The sequence below is a fragment of the Ochotona princeps genome, chromosome 2 (genome assembly GCF_030435755.1).
Source record: "Ochotona princeps isolate mOchPri1 chromosome 2, mOchPri1.hap1, whole genome shotgun sequence".
Taxonomy (NCBI): domain Eukaryota; kingdom Metazoa; phylum Chordata; class Mammalia; order Lagomorpha; family Ochotonidae; genus Ochotona; species Ochotona princeps.
This window is the reverse complement of record NC_080833.1, coordinates 24,689,139-24,704,627: the sequence shown is the minus strand read 5'-3', so window position 1 is coordinate 24,704,627 and position 15,489 is coordinate 24,689,139. Positions and strand designations below refer to the sequence as shown.

At 47.4% G+C, this 15,489-nt stretch overlaps 1 protein-coding gene across 1 annotated transcript in view; it reads left to right on the top strand.

Annotated features, from left to right (window-relative positions):
* The first annotated feature begins 11,530 nt into the window (after window positions 1-11,530).
* LOC131479658 (CUB and sushi domain-containing protein 2-like) overlaps window positions 11,531-15,489 on the top strand; it is a 66,037-nt gene continuing 62,078 nt past the window's right edge. The window contains exons 1-4 of the mRNA XM_058661033.1: window positions 11,531-11,604; window positions 11,772-11,959; window positions 12,679-12,867; window positions 13,027-13,143. Coding sequence (XP_058517016.1) covers window positions 11,531-11,604; window positions 11,772-11,959; window positions 12,679-12,867; window positions 13,027-13,143 — 568 coding nt within the window. The remainder of the gene's footprint in view (window positions 11,605-11,771; window positions 11,960-12,678; window positions 12,868-13,026; window positions 13,144-15,489) is intronic.

The following is a 15,489-nucleotide window of genomic DNA, read 5'->3' as shown; positions in this document are numbered from 1 at the left end:
CAGGGCGCCTACTTTATGGTGCTTAGTGTCTATTAGTGTCACAGGGTTTAGAGCCCAGCTCCCTTGCAGCATAAACGATCCACTGTCTGAAGTTAAGGAAGCCTGGAATGGATTTGACATGGAGGAGACAGATCTTCTTAGCTACACCTAGCCTCAGTTTCCTCAGTTGTCAACTAGGACAATAATAGCCACTTGGTAGACATAAGAAATCCATAGCTCATATGCCTGATATATAAATGTCCAGTGGTCAGAAATCAGGTTAGTTGCTCTGAAAAGCTGGAGATGAAGTTCAAGAAGCACCTGCTCTGTGCTCAAGGTGGCCTTAAGGCAAAGTCTGAGCTCTTGGGTTCTGGGGTGACTAGCTGGCCCTCCCACATGGCAGGTACTGGGGGACATGGACCAGTCCAGGATTTTCCATCCTAAGGCTGTTTGCTTCCTTCGGCACTCCATCTGCCCATCAGCTCTGTCTAATCATGACCTTGACTCCTACCTCCACAGCCTTCCGACACAATGAGTGCCCCGATCCTGGTGTCCCAGTGAATGGCAAACGGTTTGGGGACAGTCTCCAGCTGGGCAGCTCCATCTCCTTCCTGTGTGATGAAGGCTTCCTCGGGACGCAGGGCTCCGAGACCATCACCTGCATCCTGAAGGAAGGTAGCGTGGTCTGGAACAGCGCCGTGCTGCGGTGTGAAGGTACTGGCCCTTGGGCTGGGGGTGGCAGCTCTCTGTTGGAGAGTAAGGGGGCAGGGGACCAAGCAGTCCTAACCATGGTGCTCTATTCTGATTTTTACATTTTGAAATTTATATTGGTATGCATTGTTTCCTTGAAAATTGGTGGACAAGGATTCAGAGAGACAAGGTTAATGCCCTCCCCAAATGCCCTCCCCAAATGCCTGCAACAACCGGGGTTGAGTCAGACCAAAGCTAGGAGACTAGAACTCACTCCAGGTCTCCCCTGTGGGTGACAGGAACCTATTCACCCCAACCTATTCACCCCAGCCATCACCTGCTCCCTTCCAGGGCAAGCATTAGCTGGAAGCTAGACTACAGAGTGGATTCAAGACTGAAGCCCAAGCATTCCAATAAGTGACATAGGTATCCCAGCAGTTTGAACAACCACACAAAACACCCAACTCGAGGGTCCTTTTCTGTGTCCATCTTCTGTCTTCTCCCAGGACCCAGGAACACCCTTTACCCTTGCATGGGATTTTGTAGGACCAACTGGTATAGGACTTGGAATTGCAGGCAGAGATTAAAATGGAGAATTGCTGACTCTGGACTGTCAGGCATCAAAAATGTCTTCTTTGGCCCAGGCCCTCTGTCACTGTCACAGCCATTAGGAGCTCTGCTTCCAGCTCCTGCCCAGGGGCACTCTGCCAGCCCAAAGCGTGTTGTGAGCTTTCAATTCTTGCAGCCTGCCTGCCACTCTTCCCTTCTCCACCTGCTCCCCTAGCTTCAGCCTTTGTGCCCCTGTTAAGTGCTGCCTTGATGTCTTTGTGGCCCATGTCGGGGAGATTCGAGGAGACCACACTTGCAGCAATTGCAAGGCTCACTGATTCCCTGCCTCCCCAGACAGGGCAGCTTTTGACTTGATTTCAGAGCCCAGTCATTCTGTTTCGTCAAACTGTAAATTTCAGACACAGAATGTGGACTCACAGGCCCTGTGAAGGGACAGAGACAGCATCTGGGGAGGCTATGGTTCTCTCCTCCTGGGAGCTTCCCCCTCACTGCCTATGATGGAAACAGAGGTTGGAAACTCACAAGGCTTCGCTGCATAACCCAATCCCCAAGTTCGAATCTGAGCACACTGGCCACCCCAGGAGGAACAGGAGCATGAAGAGAGAAGCATGCCTTAGAGTACTGCCCCCATGCCGATAGGTTGGTGGGAGAGGACACACAGCTGAGAACAACAATGCAACTCACATGAGAGTACTTCCAGGAATTTTTGGGAAATAGAATGGAGAGATACAGTTCTTTGGTACAAAGAGTTTTTGAAAGCGATGTCTAGGTTTTGCCTAATGTGTGTTTTTCTTGAACTTCTAAAAATTCCATAAGCGCTGGGTGTGTGGGTTCTGTGAGGTAAGGGAAGTTTCCCGGCCTCACATTCCACACTGGGCATGTTCTTTGAGATGTGGCAGGTGCTGCCTGATGAATAACTGAATTGCTGGATGAAAGAATGAACTAGGCCAGAGACTCCCTTATGAGAAACATGTGCTTGAAAGGCCCCCAGAGCCTAGCCCTGATGTCTCCACTCTGCATCGCCTACCAGCCATGTCACCTGGGCAGGCAACAAGGACCCTCTGTGTTTCCACTGTCTTATTATAGCGTGGCTCTGAGCCTTCACTGGAGCACAGCCCAACAGACAGGTCTCACTCAGTAATAATGGACTGTCAGTATGATTGGAACTTGGTTCCCACTATTTCTTCATCAGAGCAATCCCACCAGGATGGGGGCTCCACTTTGTAGGATCAGAAAGGCGGTTTCCATCTTTTGAGGCACCTGCCCACACCCTCACATAATTGGATGTTTCTTTCTAACATCTGAGATCCCCAACAGTTCATCTGTTTTTCTACCCAAGTGCAACCAGCACTTGTGGCAGGAATACACACTTTGCAGTGAGAGGAACAACGTGAAACTTAGAGTTCCACTGTCCCTGCTGGGTTAGGTAACTCCCTTGGCCATGGTTCCCCTCACCAGGTTGTGCTCCTGTGCATCTGATGGAGTTGCTTGCAGGTACTCACACAGCCCAGTCTGGAGATAGGCAGGCAGTGGGCATCCACCTTTCCAGCCAGCACTTTAATCCTCCCAGCACTTGTCGCTATCCACTGAGTTCTTTGTTCTTTCTCCTGCTGAACACTCTTGTCCTGAACATCTCTCTGCTATCTCTACCACTCTCCTGGTCTCTTCCTTCTCCTCATTCCCATCATTTATAGGCCATTGAGCTATTCTCTTGGACATTTGATCTTGCTATTCCATTTCTCTTTAAGGGTTCCATGGGACTTGACCTTATCTCCCTACCAAGCTTGTGGGCTGTCCCAGGCCAGAAGGCTAGAACCCCAGGGTCCCTAAACTCACAGGGGCTCTTGTGAGATGACCTCTCTGGGAAAGTCTTGGGACTTAGTACCTGCAGGATCCTCCTCTGTTCTCCACACTCTTCCCTTTTGAATCAGAGCTCCTAGAGCCAAGGTCTGCAAGTGCAAGGAAATGGTAGCGAGCAGGTGTGGACCATGAGGTATTGAGTTTTCGTGCAGCTCAGGACCACATAGGCAGAGTCCTCATTTTGAAATTAAAATGGTCTGACTCGTTCTGTCCCTGGGGGGAAGTGGTGGGAGTTTGGAGGAAATGGGCACCTGAAGCAAGGAGCCACCCATTAGCGACCCAAAAACTTGGTACAAGGGATAGCCAGCTTGGTTCCCTCATGGTGCTGGGGCTTTGGCGCCAGCCTGCTTGGAGTGATCTAGGATATGGGGGGGCAGCATGTCAAAGAACAGAGGAGAGGGCAAGCCAAACTCCACCAAGAACAGCCGAACCCAGCATTAAAACCTCCAAGTGGATGGGCTGGAGCAGTCCCTGGGCCCCCACCTCTCCTCAGCCCTTTGCCCCGCTTCCATCTGCGCCTTGGGAGCACCCTGCGTGATCACCAGCATCTTTGACTTTTCCATGTTTTCCAGTTTTGTTTTTGATTAAGTATCCCCACCTTGTGGACAATTAAATGCAGACGCTAATGGTCTTTTGGAAAATCTTTTAATATATGCTAAGAGCCACTTAGCATTTGAGAGGCTGTAACAGGACAAGGGAGAAAATGGCTTCTCCTAAATATAGAAAGAAGGATGAGCACCTGCCAGAACAAAAGCCAGGGTTGGCAAGCTTCTCCTTAAAGGGCCAGGCAGAAAGTGCCTTGGACTTGGCAATCCCTGTGGCCTCCACCCAACTCTCCAATGCCCAGGGAACTTTAGACGTGGTGTGGATGAATGGGCCAACCCCTGTTCTAAAGATGTGGGAGATCCATAGATTTAAAATCAGGAATGTCTTAGGCAAGCCTTCCAGAGAGTGAAGGCAGCTTTAGAGGAGTACCTGGCTTGCTCCCGCCCATGCTTGCCTGTCTCCTTTTCGTCTCTTTTAAGAATAAAATAGCCTTATCCACCCACCACCCAGGCTAAGGGTCACCTCATTTCAACCTGGTGTAGTTCTGCGAGATTGGAAAGGTTACCATCCCCAGTGAGCACAGAGAGGCCCGGGTTGGTGTGTGAAATGGAGCCAGAATTCACACCCAGGCACTTACCTGCCCTGTCCCTGCAGGCTGCCTGGATGATCTCACTAGGAGGAATATAATATCAGACGTGTTTGCCAAAACATCTACAAATAGGATGAGAAGCAGGTTTGCCTCCTTTGCACATCTCAGTAGAAAATTAAAACAACAGGAAACATATTGCCCTTTTGAAACACAAAGGAAACAGGGCGGCAGGTAGAAATCTCTGCAATTGACAGCATAAAGCAAACTGGCAGAGGCAAGACAAATATAGCAGTTACGATGGTAAAGTCACGAAACTCCCCATTAAATACAAAGACTCTCCAACAATGTTGAAAAAAAAATGAAGATAATTTCTCTGCAATCAGGGTTCACTCATGACCATGACTTGACCATCAGACGAGATCTGAGCTCAGATTCAGTCTACTCTTGCTTGGCTGCAAATCCCTGAGGGATAGCCAATAGTGAGGGTGCAGCTGGGTGGTGGGAAGTGGGCTGGAGAGCACGGGCCACTGTCAGGTTGAGTCACTCTCACGGGAGAGGAATGGGCTTCTGCTGCTTCTGATCACTCTCAGCAGACGGCACCGGCCCACTGGAAGCAGATCATGTCCATTGCAGAAGTGTTAGCATAGGTGCTCTGACACCCACCTGCAGTGGTTAGAACCTCAGGACCTGGAGTCAGACTACCCCAGCTTCAGTCCTGGCCCTGTTGCATGCTTTTTGTGTGCTCCTGGGCCAGACAGCTCACCTTTTTGCACATCCGCTGTGTGTGCTCAGCTATGCACAGACTGGGATCTGTCCTCTCCTTGCAGGTTGCTGTGAGGAGGGACAGGACAGATAAGGTACAGCATATGGCACATCGTGAGGGCTCTAGGAATAGTTCTAGCTTTATTTTCTCTTGTTTTTTGTCCCAATTCCTCATTGCCATGAACAACCTTAGTATCAGTGATCAGGTGTGCTGGCTCAACCAGGACAGGGGCCACCAGCCTTCATGGGAGTCCCAGTGCCACAGTCAGCATGGGATGCCATTACAACACACCACAGGCTGGCTGCCTGCAACAACACAGGTTGTTTTCTCACAGCTCAGGAGGTTGCAACGCCAAGAGGGAGGTACCTGCAGGCCTCCTCTGGGATCCCCCTGGGATCTTACCTGGTCTTTTCCTCCATGCAGGCGGACCCTGGCTGGCTCTTTTAACAAGGGCACCACTGTGGGACCAGGCATCCAACCTGTGACCTCAACCCATGGAAAGTTCCGTCTCCACATGTAGTCATATACCAGGGGTTAGTGCCAACCTATCGGGTGAGGGAAGCCACAGTTCAGTCCCAGACACCTAATATTCCCACTTTTCAGCTGTTTCAATCCCATCACAAACATACAATGAGCACCTACTGTGCACCAGGTCATGGGATAGACACCAGGCCCCTCTTTGGTCTCAGTGGTTTATTCCTGGCTCTATTCAAGGCAGGACATGCTCTTCTTTTGGTGTGTGTGTGTGTGTGTGTGTGTGTGTGTGTGTGCATTTATTACTCCTTTTTTTTTTCTTTCTCTACCATTTTCTGAATATCATTTCAGAGCCATACCAAAGCAGAGAACAAAGTATGCTGAGCCCCTCTGAACTTATCTCCAGGTTTGAATTGAAACCACACCACCGCCCTGCTTGCTCTGGAGTTATTTTGAAGCAACTTTCAGCCTTCGTGCTTCATCCATGACCTTTGAGCACACTGTCTCTAACTGACAAAAACAACTCTCTAAGCCATAACCACAATACTGTTTTTGCAGATTAAAAGTAGTTAAAGCAGCTAAATTTTCACGATCAACTAAGGCTTTGCTTTTGCAATTAGGAAACAATCAGACTCCTTCATAGGAACTATGAGGCTGAGAGGTCTCGAGTCTTTCTGTATCTAAAGCTGTTAACCCCTACATCTTGCAGGGTTTTTGTAGAGGAAGGGAGGATGACCCTTCTGCAGGGTCTCGTGCCTTCTGAGTATTTCTCGTGGCTTCCCTGCAAGGCTGTTTAACATGAGCTCTCCTCTCCCATAATCCCTTTAGTTGGCAGTGCGATCTATACACATAATCAGATCTGGGTCCCATTTTTTTTCACCAGAATAGTTTATGAGCAGAGCTCTGTGTCTTCATCAGAGACACATAACATCTGGCTATCTCTCTCTTTGGGGGACATTAGGCATCACTGATGATCACAGCTTGGGGAATTACAAAGTGGTCATATTCTGTTGTCTCTTCTGGAATACTTACAGAGAGCTTATGCTCATCAACCCTTGGTTCACACTGGAGTACATAACACTTACAAAGAATTGTTTTCCTTTATTTGCCAGTGAGTTACGTGTTAATGAATTGATGCCCTAACTTCTGCCAAAGGTAAACATTTTTAATGCCATTTCAAACCAGTGGATTGAAACATGTGTCCGGCGTCCCTGACTGCTGCCCAGAGGGTCCCATTGACCGGGTAGAGACTTTTCAAAGTGGTAGCTCATCTTGTCCATTTTCTATCCCTGATGTAGAGCCGTTTCCCCAACTCATATAGTGATTTACTGATTGCTTTGGGGATTTAGTGACCCCTCTCATGCCATTTAGAGTCTGCGTACTGAGAGGGGTTGTTATCATTGAGTTGATCCTGTATCTAAGCCTTTCGAGGAACACAGCTGAATTTTTTAAGAAAACGCACCATTTCAAATGTCAGAAGACTGGTTTCTTTTTTATTTAGTTTCCTTGCTATCATGTCTGTATCTTCTTTCACTCTTGCTAAAATCCCAGTTCCCAACACACCCTCGTAACTTTCCATTTCATAAGAGACTGTTTCCAAAAGTCTGCCGAAAATATCTATTATGAAAACACTAGGCAAGGATTGTTTTTTCCTTCAAAATAAGGTTTTAATTTCATTTTCCACAAGCTTTTGAAGTACCCTAATGCATACTCAAGAACCCCTGAATAGTCACAGCAATACTACCAAAAACAATCTGATTGCTGAAAGTAATTTGGGATTTTTCCTTCCAGTTCTTTTTGTCCTTATCTCCTACTTGGAGATGCTCTGTCAGTTGCCAGCATTTTAAAAATCTCTTTAACTGGCTTCTTCATGTGTGATTATACCATCAAGCAGTGGAGTATTGTATTCATTTATTTTATTCTGCTCTTGAGTTTTCAGAAATTATTTATCAAACTTAATCTTTTAATTACATAAAATGTTATTGCTGAATATTAAAATTAAATCCAAAGCACCGAGTATATTCAGAGAAATTATAGTTTTTCTTCCTCTCTTCTCTACCCTACTACTCCCCTCTTTGCTTGAGAAATTCTTTTTTCCACGTTTGTCGTACCCTTGCATTGATTGCTAGTATGAGTGAATACGGCATATGTTGGTACCTAGTGCATCACTTTCTTAGCTAGACAGAATCATACTGTATCTACTATTCTCTGCTTTGCCTTTAATCACTTAACAGTATATTCTTGGACCACCCCATGGCTTTATACAACATACTCGTATTACTGTGCTGTAGCTGCATAAATACTCTCTTTTGTTAGTTACCCTAATTTATTCAGTCACCTCCCTGTTGCTGAACACTTGGCCTCTTTCCATGCTTTTGCCGTGATAAATAATGATGCCTCATATAGCCTTGCATGTATCTGTGTTTTCTCACATTTTTGCTACTGTATCTTCTAAATAGGGTTCTGGAAATAGAATTTCTGGGTCAGAGAGCAAGCACACATGAATTTTGCTGGATATTATCAAATTCCTCTCCCCAGGGGTGATGTGCTGTTTTGCATTTCCACCAGCAAATTATGAAAGCTCCTGCTTTCTTATGACTTCACATGTCATCAGACTTTGAGTTTTGCCAATCTGATGGCTGAGAGATAACACCTCGTTGCAGTTTTAATGTGTGTTTTTCTGATTAAGAGTGAGGTTGAGCATCTTTTAAAATGTCAAACAGACCGTACGCTTAGGAATGTTCCTTCCAAGTCCCTGCCAGGTGATTCCCACTCTGGAATGTGAAAGTGAACAAAAGATAAAGAGAATGGTGAGTGCGGAGGTCGTTTGGCCATCACATGAACACTAGAAGACATTGAGGCAATGTTGGAGCAGATAGAGGAAGCGCAAAGGTGACCACTTCTTCTCTAGGTAGAGACTGGGCATCCCTCCCTGGAGGATTTAGGTAAGGTGTGGTTGATGTGACTGCACTGAGTGCAAAGAGGGTTGGGCAAGCAATGATAACTGAAATCTGTGACTTCCTGGAAATAAGCAGCTCTCAGTCCAGCCACCAAGGAGACTGGGGTTCAGCTTGCTCTGCAGCTAAGAGTTCCCACTCACTGCTGAGACACTTGGCCTGCACAGGAGCCCTGGGACAAAGCTATGGTCACATTAGTGTCATGTATCCATTGAAGAAGCATTGGTTGCTTCACTGAGAGGGACAGAAGAGGTGTGGGAGCCGAGGTTCCCACAAAAGGGAGACTGTTTACACAGTGGACTCATTGGATGTTTGATTCAAGTCCTGTGTAATCACATCATTTCTCTAAGCCTCCACTCACCGAGAACAGGGTACTAACACCTGCCTCTAAAGTGAGCAGAATAATAGGATGTGCCTCACCCTGTTGCTATTGTTGCGCGAATAATCCACACTAAGCCCTAACTGGTTGTAAGGTGCTCTGTGTGTGCCACAGAGGATTTGGAGACAAAGGTCTGGAAGTCCAATCCCAGCTCTCACTCTCTTAGCTCTTGCTTGGATCTAGTTCCTTCAGCTACTCAGCCTTCATTTTTCTCCTCTTATAAAATAGGGACAACAGCTTCATCGATATGTGTCTTTGGGTGATATCATGCATGTAAAGCCACTGGCGTGTAAAGTCATCAGTGCGGGCTCAGCACTAACATTATTTCAATCCTCTGCTTTGATAGATGTCCTTGTGTCATTTCCCATCAAGAATACTTGACCACCACCCTGTGAACTCCAGAAGGTTAGGGAATTGTGAGAAGAAAGGTGGGATATATTTAACTGCAGCTTTTGGAGCTGATTCTCAGGAGAAATCTCCAGAACTCTGCAAAGAAAGACAGGCTGCATAGCTGTTTATCTCTAGTACTGTGCAAGGTGATGAGGGGTAGCTGGTACCTCCATGCTGGGAGACCCAAAGGAAACAGAAGTCTTTGAAAAAATGAGCAGCTGCTTAGCTTCAGATTTATGGATTTGTACTGTCTTGTCAGCTCCAGGATTTGCTAATCCAGAGCTCATTTCTAAACCTCCACAACCCCACATGTGCTTAGGGGGTAGTAACATCACCTTCCTCACCTGAGCATGGTGACATTACCTGAAGTCCAGTCTCTGCCCTGGTCCCTGCGTGGTATGCTCGAGGCAGTATTGATGGTGACAACTGCATTAACAGCATTGGTGGTGGTGATGGGCACTTGGAGGAGCATCATAAGTCATGTGGAAATAGTTATTTAAGGTGGGCTAGGTTAAATCATATTAACAAGCCACCCCCATAGCTCTGTGACTCAGAAGCAGGTCTTAAACCCCACACAGAGCACAAGCCTACATGTTTATCTTGGGTCATCAGGGGCCTGCTCTTCAGTGTCACTTGGAGGCCCAGAAGGCTGAGACTTCCATCAGGACAGCACCCACATGGGTATGTAGCTCACTCCCATTGCCATGCCAGGGCTGCAGCTTGCAGGAAGAAGCGGGAGGGAAAAGGTAGAAGGAGATATAGGTGAAAACGGGAGAAATGCATTGGCAGAGGGTGATCTAGGGGCCGACATGAGGCTTTGCAAGGTCAGCAACAGCAGGAAATGTGCCTCCACCACCCCAGGGTCTTGTGGGGTCATCGACCACAAGGTGCCATCTGTCTACCCCATACCTCTTTCATCATCTACCTGTCCAACAATAAGCAGTGGGAGCCAAGCGTATGCCAAGTGCGATGCTGAATACAGAGGAGGCAGGGCTGTGTACAAGTTGCATAACCCAGGCCCACGTGGAAATGCTCGTGGAACAAGCAGCAGTGCGCTGTGTACCAAGAACACTGGTCTCAGGACCCCTGCTTCTCCAGGGCTGGAGCCAAGGAGCTGGGCTGGGCTTAGGTCTCTGCCTCAGGCCTGACATAGAGTGAGGAACAAAGGAGCCAACCAGTATGACCCACGTATGAACTGTGCTGCAACATTTCGCAGATGGCAAAAGGGCTTTGTTCAAAACATTCTTTTCATTTCTCCCCTCTGGCCTTTAATAAAATTTCCAATGATGTAACTGACTGGATTTGTCCCATAATGGCCCCAGTAAACAAAGCACACATTTGCGTTTTATGTCATTTTCCATGAAAGCAGACTCAATACCTTTCACAGAGAGGGTTTGTTGTTTATTAATTTACCGCACTCCACCATCCCACCCTGCCAAGAAAACAACTTCTTTCTCCTCTTTCCCCAGCTCCCTGTGGTGGTCACCTGACTGCACCCAGTGGCACCATCCTGTCTCCAGGCTGGCCTGGCTTCTACAAGGATGCTTTGAGCTGTGCCTGGGTGATTGAAGCCCAGCCAGGCTACCCCATCAAAATCACCTTTGACAGGTGCGCCTGTAGCCATAGTCTCTGGGAAATGCATGATAAGGGGTAATGTCCTTGGAGCCATGTTGGAGGGAATGTAGGGTGGGGGAGAAAACAGCCATGAAGCTGGACTGTCAGCAACGACTATAGGACACTGGAGCAGACTTGTAAAGGAGTAGAGCCAGACCTCACCAGCTTGGCCTCTGTACTTGGTCAATGCTGTATGGGGAACCATGACTGGGATAGGCTGGGATATTACTTGGGATGTGAGGATCCTTCTTGGGGGAGAATGGGCAGAGATCCTTAGGTGTTTAGGCATTCAAGGGTTCATGAACCAGATATTAATTTCCTGCATGGGAAGGTGGCCTTGCTGACCTCTGACCCTGGTACTGCTCAGATTTCCCACCTCTAGCTTCTACCTTGCTTGTGCCCCTTGGGAGGGGAATGCAACTCCTCCTACCCCCTAGTACAAACACATACTGCTTCCTGACAGGTTGCCTGTGGCCTGCTGCAGCAGGAATTTGTACACTTCTCTGTGAGCTGTCAGATGATTCATATTTAGGGTTTTATGGGTGACTTGCTCTCTTGCAAGTTCTATAATCTTCCTTGCTTCTAATTTTTTAAGACCCCTTGAACAATGTGAAAATCATTCTGAGCTCTCAGGCCATAGGCCAGATTTGGCCTCCAACATTAGTTTATTGTACCCTGGTCATCCCATAAGGTGAGTCTTGGTGCCTGGCCAAATTAAAATGGGTCATGGTGCAGACCCTGGAGAGGATGTGGAGAGCTCTGACCATCCCCAGAAGGAAGAAGGGTCCATTGAGTAATGGAGCAGGTCCCATTGTTTAGCTGGTGAACATGTATAAACTGGGTACAAAGATTCACCACCTGCCCAGTTCTGGTTATGAAGCCCCAGATCTCCCAGGGCTTTCTGTCATTTGCAAATTAATAAGCCATAGATGGCTTGAGACCATTTCCACCATTTGGCAGATTCAAAACCGAAGTCAACTATGATACTTTGGAAGTGCGAGATGGACGGACATACTCGGCACCCTTGATTGGGGTATACCATGGGACGCAGGTCCCCCAGTTCCTCATCAGCACCAGCAACTTCCTCTACCTCCTGTTCTCTACTGACAAGAGCCACTCAGACATCGGCTTCCAGCTCCGCTATGAAAGTGAGTCTCAGTGGGCCAGGGTAGGGAGGTAATGGGGACCAGGCTCAGGTGGCTGGGAAAACCCAGCACTGCTCCATAGTGGAGCCTAGCTCTACACTATCTCATGGGGCTCTGTGTTAGACTGTGCTCTTAAACAGCCTCAGCATCCCTCAAGTGTCGTGAAAGCATTGGACTGCCCATGACCTTCACACTGGGTTCTTGTGTGCTTACCACATGTCCTCCTGTGTGTGCAGTTAAGGGAGTACCACCACCCCATTGGGCACTCTGGGCACAGAGAATTTGGGCAGCGACTATGAACTTGAAGTCAGATGCTATCTCCCTTCACATCCACTCTCTCATGAGCTTCTGCATTTTTCTCCTCAATTTAAAAAGCCAATGTCACTTCAGGTCTTTGAAGACCAATGCAAAAAGTTAGAGTTGAGAGCACCATGGCAACTGGACCATTTTCTTACTTGTGTTTGCTTCTCTAAGCCTTCGAATAGCACCTAAGCCGCACCAGAGACCCAATTAAAGTTTGTTGAATGAATGAAGGAACAAATGATTGAGCCAACTTGTTTTCTCAGCTCTCTAAGCATCCTTTCTGCTACTGATGACAGCTTCATTTCATTGATCAGTAAAGGGTGACTTCAGTTTTGCAAATCACTCTCTGTTTGTGCGTCAGCTGGGGTCACTGTGTGGGCACAGGGATCTCTGTTCCATCTCTGGCCTCTCCTTCCCAGCTATAACCCTACAGTCAGACCACTGCCTGGACCCAGGGATCCCTGTAAATGGGCAGCGTCATGGGAATGACTTCTATGTGGGTGCCCTGGTGACCTTCAGCTGTGACTCAGGCTACACACTGAGTGACGGGGAACCCCTGGAATGTGAGCCCAACTTCCAGTGGAGTCGAGCTCTGCCCAGCTGTGAAGGTGAGTGACACCACAGAAGACCCTTCCCTGCCTCACAAGGGCCACTGGCTCTGTCCACCCCATCAGTGAAACTTGGGGTGCTGGGAGGGGGTGAGGGGAAGGGATCTATGGAAGAACCAAGCCATGGAGGTCTTTACTTTCTCTTCACTCCTCCTGTAGCTCTCTGTGGGGGATTCATACAAGGCTCCAGTGGGACCATCTTATCACCAGGTTTCCCTGACTTCTACCCCAACAACTTGAACTGCACCTGGATTATTGAAACCTCTCATGGCAAGGGTAAGTTTTTAGGGCCAGAACAGGTATGTGACCTGGTTAGGATGCCAAACTCTCCAGGTCAAGGTACTCTTAATGGGGCTCTTCCCTTAAGAGTTGACTACTACATGGGTTGTACATGAACTTTCCCCACCAACTAGAACATTCTCATCTCTGAATTACAGAACTCATCCGTTCAATGTTAAGAATCTCAGATCATCAGCTGCGTGAGATTGTACTGGTTTACCACTTCTCAGATTGTCCCGAAGTCTCCCCCTACTCAATACACACACACACACACACACACACACACACACACACACACACATACACACACACACACACACACAATGATGGCACAGCCTCTGTCTAAACAACTCACTGATGGAGAAGTCAACAACTCACCCACATGTCATTTTTCAACAGATCTGTTCCCTTCTGGCAGTCTTCCTTGTACTGTGTCCTGGAGGAACACAAGCTACACCTACTCTGTCTTCGTCCCATCTTCCCTGTGGATACTACGACATAGCAATCCCCTTCTCACCTGACTCGGCTCTCCATCTCCTTTGCTTTCCTTCCCAGTTTGTGCTGTTGCCTCGACTTCCCTAGCCTAAGTGATCCTTGGGGGCCCCATGTCAAAGTCAGGATGATGGTTACAAATAAGCACTCCTCAGTCTACTTTTTCATTCACCTAATGTTCAGTAAATGACACCCCTGTGACAGATACAAGAGCCGGGGATCCAGGAGTGAGAGGCAGATACAGCCTTGACCCTCAGATGTTCACAGTAAAGTATTCTGAGTTGTGGTGCTTACACCCTGCAGTTGGGCAAGCACACCCATGCTGAGATCCCACCCAGAGAGTTTGGGTTGGCAATGTTGGCTACAAAGACCAGGCCTGTGAGGTTTTCTGGACATTTCACTAACCCTTCTGCTGCATGTCCTTAATTAAGAACCTCTGACCAAGAATTAATGTGTCGAAGAGCCAAGAAAACACTCTTAAGAGGAAAAGTCACTCTTCCAGGGTGTTGTTCTAGGCTCAAATAATGTGAACAAGGTGTTGTGAGTACAGAAAGGGATAAACAAATCAGTGTGGGAGACTCAAGATCCAGAAAGAGATTCCTCGGCATCCTGTGTGCATGTGTGCCTGCACGTGTGTGCGTGCATGTGTGTATCATATGTGTGAATATATTCACTTGCCTGTGGACAAGAGACAGACTAACATATGATTGACATGATATATCTAGATCTATCAAAAAGAGGAAGGGTTATTTATTAAACAGTGTTCACTTAATGGACTTACCAACTGGGATCATCCCCCACTCTATCTGCTTAACAGGTGATTTCAGTGCAGGAAGAGCACAGCCGTCCAACTTCAGGTGGATGTGTGCTTTCAGGAGTCACATGAAAAGCAGAATCCATCAAGGGAAAGACTGTTTGATTCAATTAAATGCAACTTTGAAAGAATTGATGTCTCAGAGAGACTTCACACATAGCTCAGAGCCAAACAGTAAATAGATAAAAATGCTTGTAGTGTCTATGATTGACTAAGCATTCCCGGCCTAACCCATAAAGAGCTCGGAAGAAAAATCATTAGGAGAATCATCCCTGGCCTGCAAAGCTATAGCCTAAGGTTTTGTGGGAGGGAAAATGCAAATGAAAAAAAAAGACACATCAACCCCTCTGATAATGAAAGAAATGCAATTTCCATTGGCGATGAAATGCCGTTTCCCTGTTCAAGTGGCAAACACGGGAGCAGTGCCCTGCTGACCATGTAGGAAGTGGGTCAGACTTCCCAGGGAGTGACTTGAGGATGGCAGTCCAAAACCTTTCAGGCACGCAAGGAAACTTCACAGCTTTCCTGAGAACATGGAACGCAAGTCTTAGTTTCCTTTAGTGCAAAAAAAAGGGTTTCTTTTAATATTTATTTTATTTTTACTTGAAAATTAGATTTACAGAGAGAGAAGGAGAATCCTAGAGATATTTCCCATCCACTGGTTTCACTCCCCAAATGGCCACAATGGCCAAAGCTGGGCCAGTCTGAGGCCAGGAGCCAAGAGCTCCTGCATCTCCCACGGGGGTGTGGGGACTCAGGACATGAGCCATCCTCCACTACTTTACCAGGCACACCAGCAGGGAGCTAAGTCAGAAGTAGAGCAGCCAGGACTTGAACTGCCACCTCTACAGGATGCTGGTGCTGAAGTCAGAGTCTTAGCCAACTATGCCTTGACACAGCCCCAGTGCAAAAAAGTTTTGAAATCGATGCATAGTCTTCACTATACACATTTTCCAAGGATGTTTTGAAAATTGCAAAGGCATGCCTTTGGATGTAGCCATCTCCCCTCCTGGATTTTCCTAAAGAAAAGAAGGAAA